The sequence below is a fragment of the Mus caroli genome, unplaced genomic scaffold, assembly GCF_978045245.1.
Source record: "Mus caroli unplaced genomic scaffold, Mus_caroli_1 scaffold_13, whole genome shotgun sequence".
Lineage (NCBI taxonomy): Eukaryota > Metazoa > Chordata > Mammalia > Rodentia > Muridae > Mus > Mus caroli.
The window spans coordinates 54,026,139-54,037,187 of NW_028227268.1; the positions used below are offsets into that span (position 1 = coordinate 54,026,139).

General features: G+C 46.7%; 1 protein-coding gene across 1 annotated transcript; it reads left to right on the top strand.

The window, feature by feature from the left end:
- Nucleotides 1–350: 350 nt before the first annotated feature.
- Nucleotides 351–6,704, top strand: Odf4 (outer dense fiber of sperm tails 4). The gene is given in 6 exon segments (XM_021177545.2): nt 351–498; nt 606–904; nt 4,761–4,934; nt 5,242–5,376; nt 5,622–5,777; nt 5,780–6,704. Coding segments are annotated over 6 exon segments (870 nt in total). The 5' UTR covers nt 351–451; the 3' UTR covers nt 5,839–6,704.
- The last annotated feature ends 4,345 nt before the right edge of the window (nt 6,705–11,049 follow it).

Consider the following 11,049-nt stretch of genomic DNA (forward strand, 5'->3'; position numbering starts at 1 on the left):
ACTGGAACCGAGACCAGAGGAGAAGCTGGAAGGAAGGAAGGAAGGAAGGAAGGAAGGAAGGAAGGAAGGAAGGAAGGTTGATGTGTATGTTTGGGGGAAGCATACAACGACAGAGATGGAAGGTATTTGGGTCTTTTCCTAGAGGTACATCTTTCTCCTTCTCTTCCCTGTCAGTGAGCATTTGGGATTAAGAAAAAGGGGGTCATCACCGTGGGTAAAGGAAGCAGCAGCCAGCAGGAGGCATCTGATCCACATTAGGGGCTGGAGCCAGAGGAGTAGAATTTTGAGAAAGGGTTGGAGCTGAGTCCACGGCCCATCCCCCGTCTCTCTGCTCCATATTCCATGGCAGTTAGGGTCTGCTCAGCGGGATGGGGAGGAGCTTTCTCTTGGATCTGGAGCTCAGGTGCCTGAAAAGAGGTCCCCCCATTCTTGCTCAGACACTAGGCCTGTGATGGAAACTGACTTGACTGAGGAAGAATCTGAGAGGATAAAGACCAGGTGAGTGTAGAAGGGGAAAGGGGCGAGGCGTGAACCAGGATGGAGGAGGAAGGGTGAGCTGGGCAGAGCAGAGAGGACACAGGGAGGACTTCTGTCCTCTCTCCCAGCAGGAACAGGCGGTCACTGGAGCATCGTCGCAACTCCCTATTGCCCTTTCAATGGAAAGCGACAAACAACTCTCGCTGGATGGCCCAGGTGGTGGCCTCAGAGTTCAGCCTGGTGGCCTTCCTCCTGCTCCTAGTCATGGTCTTCTCCAAGAAATGGTTGTATCCCTCTAAGAGTCGTTTCCATCAGCGCTACCCCCAAAACGTCACCAAGAGAGTCTACACCTCCATCCACAGTATGTCCACAGGGCTCCTGTACATCTGCGTATCTAAAAGCTGCCCCAGCTCAGACAACGGGGAAGGTGAGTTCCTGGGTCCCATGCCAGGTCTTCAGCCTGCCTTGACCTGGTGGTGAACCCCACCCACCTTCTCGTTCCCTCCCATCAGCCTTTGGCTTGCAAGATGGCATGGTGAGGTCAGAATCATTTTCTTCCTTTGGTTTGGTCAAATCAGTTTGTCTGACCCAGGGGAGGATGTCACTGTTTTGGGCAAAGCCCCCAGGTCTTTCCTTTAAGAATGTTGAGAGGTGGGCTGGGGAGATGACTCAGCAGTTAAGAGCACTGACTGCTCTTCAGAAGGTCCTGAGTTCAAATCCCAGCAACCTTATGGTGGCTCACAACCTCATCCGTAATGAGATCTGACGCCCTCTTCTCGTGTGTCTGAAGACAGCTACAATGTACTGAGATATAATAATAAATAAATCTTTTTTTTTTTTTTTTTTGGTTTTTCGAGACAGGGTTTCTCTGTGTAGCCCTGGCTGTCCTGGCACTCACTTTGTAGACCAGACTGGCCTCGAACTCAGAAATCCGCCTGCCTCTGCCTCCGGAGTGCTGGGATTAAAGGCGTGCGCCACCATGCCCGGCTTCTTCTTCTTTTTTTTTTTTTTTAAGATTTATTTAAGCCAGGCGTGGTGGCGCACGCCTTTGATCCCAGCACTCAGGAGGCAGAGGCAGGTGGATTTCTGAGTTCGAGGCCAGCCTGGTCTACAAAGTGAGTTCCAGGACAGCCAGAGCTACACAGAGAAACCCTGTCTCGAAAAACCAAAAAAAAAAAAAAAAGAATGTTGAGAGTTGAGAGATGTCTGGATCAGTCCTGAATAACATTGTTCTTCAGCTGGGAGGTGCCATCTCCTTCCAGCTTTGCACACCCAGAGCCCTGAGAGGACCCCTGGACATTCTCTTACAGTCCTTCCCCATTCCTGCCTTCTTCCTTTCCTCTTGCCTTAGGTCTTGCTTCTCTGAGCCAGCTCCAAGGTTCCTTTTTACTATTTGGCTTTCTTATTCCTTCCTTCCCAGAATTCTCACAGCTGTTTAATTTCTGATGTAAGTTTCAGTTGGAGGGAGGTGACCCTCACCACTTCAGAAATGTCCAGTTCTGGATTCTGGATGTCCCTTTACATTTGTCATTCTCCTTCCTGTAAGCAAAAACATATATATATATATATATATATATATATATATATATATATATATATATATATATATATATATATATACAGGTATTATATCTTAATGACAAATCTGGGGAAACATATCATTTATGGCATGCTTACTCCATTTGTCTAGCTGAATCTTGCATTAGCCATAAGAATAGAAATAACTGACCTTATTTTACAGATGGGATGATTGGAACCTCTCTAGACTCCATTATGTAGCTCAAGGTGATTTTGAACTCCCAGCCATCTTCAGCCCTCTGAGGGCTAGTATTACAGACATGAGCCACCACACTTGACTTATGTACGTTATGGTTTTTTGTTTGTTTGTTTTGATTTTTTGGTTTTTCGAGACAGGGTTTCTCTGTGTAGCCTTGGCTGTCCTGGAACTCATTCTGTAGACCAGGCTGGCCTTGAAGTCAGAGATCTGCCTGCCTCTGCCTCCTGAGTGTTGAGGTTAAAGGTGTGCACCAGCACTGCCCAGGTCACAGAATCCAATTTCAAAAGGCTCTGGAAATTTGGGCGGAGGGGGTGAGACCTCATTGGAAGAAGGAAGTTACTGGGGGTGGGTATCTTTGTTTTTTTTTTTTTAAGATAAATGTTAAACTTTATTTTATGTGTATGAGTATTTTTGCCTATGTGTTTGTCTGTGTGCCATGTCTATGTACTGTATGCATGCCTGGTGCCCACAGGGGCTAGAAGAGGGCATCGAATCCCCTGGAGCTGGAGTTATATGCAGTTGAGGGTAACCATTTGGCTGTCAGGAACTAAACCTGGGTCCTCTGATAAAAGCAGCAAGCACTCTTAACTGCTGAGCCATCTCTCCAGCTCCTCTTGGGGGGATCTAGCCCTGGCTCCCTCCTGTCCTCCCCTCTATGCTCTCTGTCTCCTACTAAGTGAAGAATCTCCACTTTTCACAGCTCCTGCCACTGTGATGGAGCCAAGGGACCATGGTCTAGATTCTCTGAAGCCAGGGACCAGAATTAGCCTTTCTCACTTTAAATCCTTTTGTCAGGTACTCAGCCACAGTGATGAATAGGTAACTAATGCAGAAAACTGGTTACAGAAGAGTGGGGTTCACTCCTGAACCTACCTCTGATCCCTGGGAAGGAAGCCTTTGGAACCGGTCTCTGGGAAGAATCTGGCCAGATTCTAGTGAGACCTGGGAGTGCAAACCCAGGGTAATGGATCTGAGAAGCATGCAGTCATGCCAGAAAAGGAGCGAACTGGAAGATGTGGACTGTGGTGCCATGGCCATTAATGAAATTAGACTCATTCCAAAGGAGCCAACCGAGCGCTCTGCACTGGGACAGTTAAGGAAGATGGGGATGAGATTTTGGGGTCAATCTTAGGGTCATTCCAGGCTTCTTGATGTAAAATTATAGCTCATTTGAGAGAGAGCCACTAGAGCTTTCATAAGTCCATTGACAATTTGTATATTTTTCTTTTGAGAATTGCTATTTATGGTTTTATTTTTTCCTTCCTCCTATTTATTCTTACTGATTTTTTTCTTTTATTCTTTTTTCTTTTTGATTTGTTGAGATAGGTTTTCTCTATGCAGCCCTGGCTGTCCTGGAACTCGCTCTCTCTCATACACACACACACACACACACACACACACATATATTCTCCAGGCTGGCCTTGAACTTAGAGATCTGCCTATCTCTGCCTCTAGAATGCTGGGATTAAAGACATGAGCCACTATGCCTGGTTTTTAAATTGTTTGTTTGTTTGTTTTGTTGAAACAGGATCTTACTATGTAGCCCTGGCTGTCCTAGAACTCACTATGTAGACCAGGCTGGCCTTGCACTCAGATATTGACCACCTCTGCCTCTTTAGTGCTCATATTAAAGGTGTAAGCCACCATATCTGGCTATTTTTATTTTGTTATTTTTTGAAACATTATATTGTAGTCCCAATTGGCTTGTAACTTACCATGTAGCTTGAACCCATGGCTATCCTCTTACCTCAGCCATTGCTGAGCTCAGAAGTGTGAGCCATTCATATATTCAAGTGGTTGGAATTGCCAAGCAGTCTTGTAAGGGTCCATGATTTGCCAAAGATTGAAACCCTGGACTCAAAATAGTATGTAAACGCAAAGAGTGTTTTATTCTGCAAAAGTCCAGCATGCTGGGGTCTCCCATTACCAAGACAGAGCGACACCCACGTGAGCTGCAGGCCTGATTTAAAGCACACTTGGGAATTCAGGAGTAGGTGACATCTGTGTTAATCTGTTGGGTCCCTCTCTCTGGACATTCCATTACTGGGGTGAGCGGGCTGGAAACTTGCTGGGGAGTCTGGAGACTGTTAACTGAGGAAGACTAGAAACTGCTGCTGACCCAGTGTCCTTGCCTCGGGCCAGGTGGAAGGGACATTCTGTTACCTGGGTGTGAAGGCTGGAACATGGGGTGGGGGGTGGGGGTTGGTTTTCGTTTTGTTTTTTTCTGTTAGTAATTGGCTTGCCTGTTGGACTTGCCCAGTTTTTAGGTCTAGTCTCCTTAACGGCCAATCTGAAGTCTGTCATGGAGTCTGCCCAGCCTTCTCAGTCTCTAGCTCAGGGGTCTTACCTGAGGGAGAATGCTGTTCCTCACCTGTGCAGGGTTTCTTTGGTTCCGGACAACCTGAGTGTCTGTCCGTCCCGTAGCTGTTAACTTGACCTGTATTTCGTTTTTGTGCATCCTGAGTTCCTCCCTATTTTTTTTTTTTTTGTCATTTTTTCCCCCCAGACAATTTTAAGATGTGGACAATCCATCCAGTTTTTGGGGTGGCTAAGATAAGTTTCACCCTGGCCATAGGGCTGGGTTTTGTCCTCACCACCTGGCTGCACCTGCCGTACCTGCCGTGCCTGCAGAGAATGCCTTTCTTTGGCCTGATTGGAATCATCCTGAGCTTCTGTGAAGGTGCCCCCCAGCTCTGAAAAAGGTTCTTAATTCCCTAGCCCACATGGTCCGGGGCACAGCTCCCTCTTCACTGGGAGTGGGGGTGGGGGTGGAGTGAGCGGCAGGGGGGAGAAGAGGGGGTGGGGGTGGGAGAGGGGCAGTGGGGAGAAGAGGAGAGGGAAGTGAGCGGATGTTTTCTGATTGCGGGGAGACAGGAGGGGTTGATTTCCTCGGTGTGAGTGATTTGTGGCTGTAGGCTCGGCAGATGAGGCAGACCCCCTGTGCGATGCTTAGGTGAGAATAAGATCTCTCCACTCCTGCCTCCCAGTCACCTTAATTTTCCTCACCCTCCTGTTGTTCCCTGTTAACCTCTGGATCTACGAGCTGAGGAAGAATATATCGGTTCCCATCGGCTGGAGCTATTTCATTGGTTGGCTGGTGCTCATCCTGTATTTCACTTGTGGTAAGTGCTTAAGAGGGCCCTGCGGGAGGAAGGGACTTGGATGGGTCAGGCTGAGACTGTGTGGCTGGAAGAGGCAGGCAAACCCTCTCTCCCACTCCCACCCTCCACCCCCTGGGAGTCCTTAAGGTGGTCTTAACCTTCCCTCCGGCCTACCTCACCTGTGACCTTCCATGCCACTCTCAGATTCCCCCCTTTTTCTTGTCCTCCCCCGCCCCCTCCCCCCCCCCCGCTCCCCCCCCTGCCAGGGATTCTTTGCTACCTCAACCATAAAAACTACTGGAGTCTGATTACCAGCAGCACCTCCACCAGCACTGCTTGCAGAAGCTTAGGGCCAGCGTCTCTGGTGAGTCCCTCCCAGACCCCCAGCAGCCAGGAGAACAGCCAGGAGCCTCCTAAGGACGACCAAAGCCATCAAGTCCAGATAAAGTAGTCTCGCCACCCCAGCCAGACACCACTGGCTAGGACTGTCCTCATCTGACCAAGGAGGAGCAAAGGAGGATTTGGGGACCAGCTTTGCATTCCTCTTCCTCAACTTGGCTTTGTCTGTGGCTCAGGTGATGTGGAATAAATTGCCCATGTCTTCATCCTGTCTGACGGTTGTCGAGGAGAACTAGAGGAGGGAGAGGAAGGGAGAAAAGCAGAACCCGATGTGTTTCTTTCCCAGTTCTTCCTGCCTATGAACTTTCTGGAGCCCGTTGGTCCCAGCAGCCTCTGCCCGTAGCACATCTGTGCAGACGTAGGAGGGAGGCCGTGGTATAGACACTTATCTGTCACTCACGAGAATCTGGGTTTGATGTAAATGGCACTGAAAACTGAAAAACAGAAGTAAATTTCGCCAGGCTTCGGTGGCACATACCTATAATGCCAGGAGGCTGAGGCAGGGGGCTGGACAGCCTGAGCTCTATGAGACGATGTCCTCAGAAACAAAAACAAAACGTAACCAGCCAAATTACACAGATGTACCTGGCTGGAAAATGACTGCAGTTCTTTCAGGATCACAAACAAATTTCTCCCGGGGGCTAGCCAGACACCATAGGTACAAAGAAAACCAAGCCTATATATAATCTCTCTCTTACAGTAAGATCTAGTTTATGAGCTATTCTTTGCTGGGTAAAAATTTATCCCTGACTTAACTGCCTTGATGTAATAAAGGTTAATTTACATAGAGTCTGAGGGACAGGAGCCTGGAAGCACTTTGATTAAATAGTTCTGTTTCTAAAAACTGGATGTTATTTTTCAGTTGACAAATCAAACTTCTGTATACATGTACCGCACACCATGATGTGTATCGCACACCATGATGTTTAGAAGCATGTGTATAATGTGGGCCGGCTCAAGGAGCTCATTAGCATATGCATTATCCCAAATACTTCATATTTTTTATGTGGAAAGAGCACCTAAAATCTACACTTCAGATTTTTTTTTCAAAATACAATACATTAGCCGGGCGTGGTGGCGCACGCCTTTAATCCCAGCACTCGGGAGGCAGAAGCAGGCGGATTTCTGAGTTCGAGGCCAGCCTGGTCTACAAAGTGAGTTCCAGGACAGCCAGAGCTATACAGAGAAACCCTGTTTCGAAAAATCAAAAAAAAAAAAAAAAAACAAAATACAATACATTGAGTTGGATGTGGGTGCACCACCATCTGCAGTCCTGGCATTCTGTAGGCTGAGTGAGGCAGGAGGATTGCCCAAGTTCAAAGCTAGCACACAAACACACAGAGCCAATAGGAGTCGTGTGCTATAACTGTGCTGATCTCCTGGATTTATTCCTCCTTTGTGATGAAGCTCTGTACCTTTGGGGCCTATGTAGATGGCTTAGTGGGTAAAAGTGCCTGCCATCAAGCCTGATGCCCTGAGTTTGACCATGAAGTCCTGGGTTTGGAGTTGTAAATGTCAGGACCTTCCTCCTCTTCCTTTTCTTGAAACAGGGTTGATCTGTGTAGACCTTGAGCTCTCTATGTAGAGCAGGCTGACCTTGAACTCAGAGGTCCACTTTGATGGGCGTTGGTCTGGTGATGCTATGTATTTAACCGTTAAATACCGGCCCACAAGATCTGGTTGCAGTTAAGGTAGCAGTTTGAAACTACACCAGGTGATGTTGTATAAATGTTGCTGCCAAGCTCTGACTGGTTAAAAGTGGCTATAGCCAATTATTGGGGAGAGTAGAGGTAGGTGGGGGTTTCAGTTACTGGACTGGGGGGTAAAGCTAGCGACTACTAATACTAAGAAAGAGTGGGAGGGGGGAGAAGGAGAGAGGAGGAGAAAGCAGACAGAGAACAGGAGGTCTCTGTTAGATAGGATGGACCAGGAGCACATGGCTGAAAGAAGTGCTCTCTGAGGACAGACTGATGAGGGGCGGGGGAACAGCCTGGGAGAGTCTCAAACAGCAAAGAACTTGGAGAGCACAGCTGGGATATAGCCAGTCTAAACTAGAAAAATAGATTAAGTGTTATCATCCAGTAATTATGATAAAGCTGATTAAATAAATCACTAGGACTAAGTCTCAATTATTGGGGGGCTGCTGGCTGGGTCCTATTAAGAACTGATAGCGTTAATTCATAGCTGACTATGAACTCAAGAGATCCATCTGCCTTTGCCTCCCAAGTGTTGGCATTAAAGGCATTCCTTCTTTTTAAAGGCTGAATAAGTCTCCCCACCCCTCCTTTTTTTAAAAACTATTTTTTAAAAGATTTATTTGTTTTACATATATGGGTACCATGTGGCTGTCTTCAGACACACCAAAAGAGGGCATCAGATCCCATTACATACGGATTTTTTTTTTTTTCTTGAGCTACCTTGTGGTTTCTGGGAACTGAACTCTGGACCTCTAGAAGAGCAGTAAAGAATATTAGCTGGCCAGGCTGTGGTGGCACACGCCTTTAATACCAGCCTTTGGGAGGCAGAGGCAGGTGGATTTCTGAGTTTGAGGCCAGCCTGGTCTACAATGTGAGTTACAGGACAGCCAGGGCTACACAGAGAAACTGTGTCTCGAAAAAACAAACAACAAAACAAAACAAGAATATTAGCTGCTCTGTCTGCCAGAGATCTGAGTTTGACTTGTAGCACACACATGGTGACTCACAGTTACCTGGGGGGATAACTCCAGTTCCAGGGGATCCAGTACCTTTTTTTCTGGCCTTCAAAGCCACTAGGCACACATGGGACATAGACAGACATACAGGCAAAACACCCGTACATGTAAAATGAACATAAAAATAACGTAGAGGACAAATAGTCCATTGTAGACACACACCACGTTTTCTTTCCATTAGCTTCCCTTAATAGGCATTTAAGGTAGTCTCGTGTCTTGTTTGCCGCGAATAATGCCTTTATCAGGGAATGAAGACACCTGCTAGGCATATTAAGTCCATCTCCTTGGAGTGAGTATGCACTGAGGAATGAAGTTGTCATAACTGCACAACCCTTTCCCAGGGCCTCGCATGCGGTTACAAGTCAAGATGTTGGCTGGAAAGCAAGGTATGGTGGCCAGCACCTTTAATCCCAACACTCGGGAAGCAAAGGAGACTGAGTCTGAGGCCAGCCTGGTCTACAAAGCAAGCTCCAGGCCAGCAAACATAGAGAGATGCTGTTTCAAAAACAAACAAACACTGCCAGGCGTGGTGGCGCACACCTTTAATCTCAGTACTCGGGAGGCAGGCGGATTTCTGAGTTCGAGGCCAGCCTGGTCTACAAAGTGAGTTCAGGACAGCCAGGGCTATACAGAGAAACCCTGTCTCAAACAAACAAACAAACAAACAAACAAACGTAGGCTGGAACTGCAGCTGGTGTGTGCATTCGTGGCTGGAGTTGGAGGAGAGGATCAGCTTCCACGAGGAAGTTTCCAGTTTCCATCCATGCACACCATTTGCAGAAAGCCTCAGTTCTGTTTGTCCATGTTTAACTGTACCCAGAGTAAACAGCCTAGCAGACAGAAAGAAGGAAACCCTGGTGCCTTTTATGATCTAATTTTGAAAACAAACAAACCAAACAAAACCCTGCAATATCATTGAGGGTTGAGGATTTAAATGGTAGTAGTTTTGCCTGCCATTCCAAAAGCTCTGGGTACAGTCCCTAGCTCTGAAAACTAACAGCAGAGCTAAAGCAGGCACTCAGAGACATTTTGTGTGTGTGTGTCTGTGTAAATACAGCTCCTTTTATATTTGTATTTTTGTTTAGTGCATCTTTTGTTTTGTTTTGTTTGTTTGTTTTGTTCTCCAAGACAGGGTTTCTCTGTGTAGCCCTGACTGTCCTGGGACTCCCTCTGTAGACCAGGCTGGCCTTGAACTAAGAGACCTGCCTGCGTCTGTCTCCTGAGCTTGATGCCCCACCACCACCTGGCTAAAGTGGATTTCATATGATGACTTGACAACCCCTAACACACACTGTCATTCACAACTAAAATTTTTTTTTTTCTACATGAAGAACTGGCATGACGTCTCACTCAGTAGATGGCCTTGAATAATCCATTCAAGGAAGGTTGCTTTAGCCAGCCTAGAGAGGCCTCTGTTCACTGAATACTGATGGAAACACCACCCGAACATCTATCTCTAGACCATATTTCTGGATTGGACTTCAGAGGTTTGGTTAGAATCCTAGTTAAAAAAAGAAATTTTATGGTTGACTTCAGTATAGCTGACAGACCCCACCTGTCTTCAGATGTCTAACCAGGGAGAAAGAAGACCTTTTAATCCCCTTGTAAAATGTGTGAATGTAGCCAGCTGCTGGTGGCGCACGCCTTTAATTCCAGCACTCCGAAGGCAGAGGCAGGTGTATCTGCAAGTTCGGGGCCAGCCTGGTCTGCACAGTGAGTTCCAGGACAGCCAGGATTACACAAAAGAAACTGTCTCCGGGGCTGGAGAGATGGCTCAGCAGTTAAGAGCACTGACTGCTCTTCTGAAGGTCCTGAGTTCAAATCCCAGCAACCACATAGTGGCTCACAACCATCCGTAATGAGATCTGATGCCCTCTTCTGGTGCGTCTGAAGTGTACTTACATATAATAAATAAATCTTAAAAAAAAAATACAGGAATGCTGTCAACTCCCTTAGAAGAAACATTAAAAAAAAAAATAAGAAAAGAAAAGAAAAGAAAAAAAAAGAAACTGTCTCCAAAAGCCAAAAAGAAAAAAAAAAAAAAGAGAGAGAGAGAGAAAGAAAAAAAATGTGAATCTTTAAAATCGATGGTGACATCTATAGTTTCAGGTACTCAGGGGGCTGGTGAGTTCAGTATTAGCCAGGCTAACAAGGTAAGACGCCATCTCAACACAAGCCCACCACTGTGACCCTCCGACACCCAACCATTTGTGAACAGAAACTGTAATAAAATATGCACTTAGCCGTCTTAGCTTTTGTGGCGTGTGGATCAGCATCCTTCAGTGCTTGCCCAGGTGCTGCAGCCATCACCATCAGGACCACGTTTCACCTCCACCCGTTCCACACAGCTTCCCACTTTCTCCTTTATCTATCTTCTAGCAACCTCCATTGCCCTGCCTGTGCCCATCACTTCATTCCCTGAGTCAACACATTCAAGTAGAACCATGCAGTGTTTGGTGTTTGGTTAACGTCAACTAGAACAATGTCTTCAGGAAGCATTAATATCAGATAGAACATAGGAATTTAATTTTAAGTAAGAATTAAAAAACGCTCTGGGACTGGAGGGATGGCTCAGCGGTTAA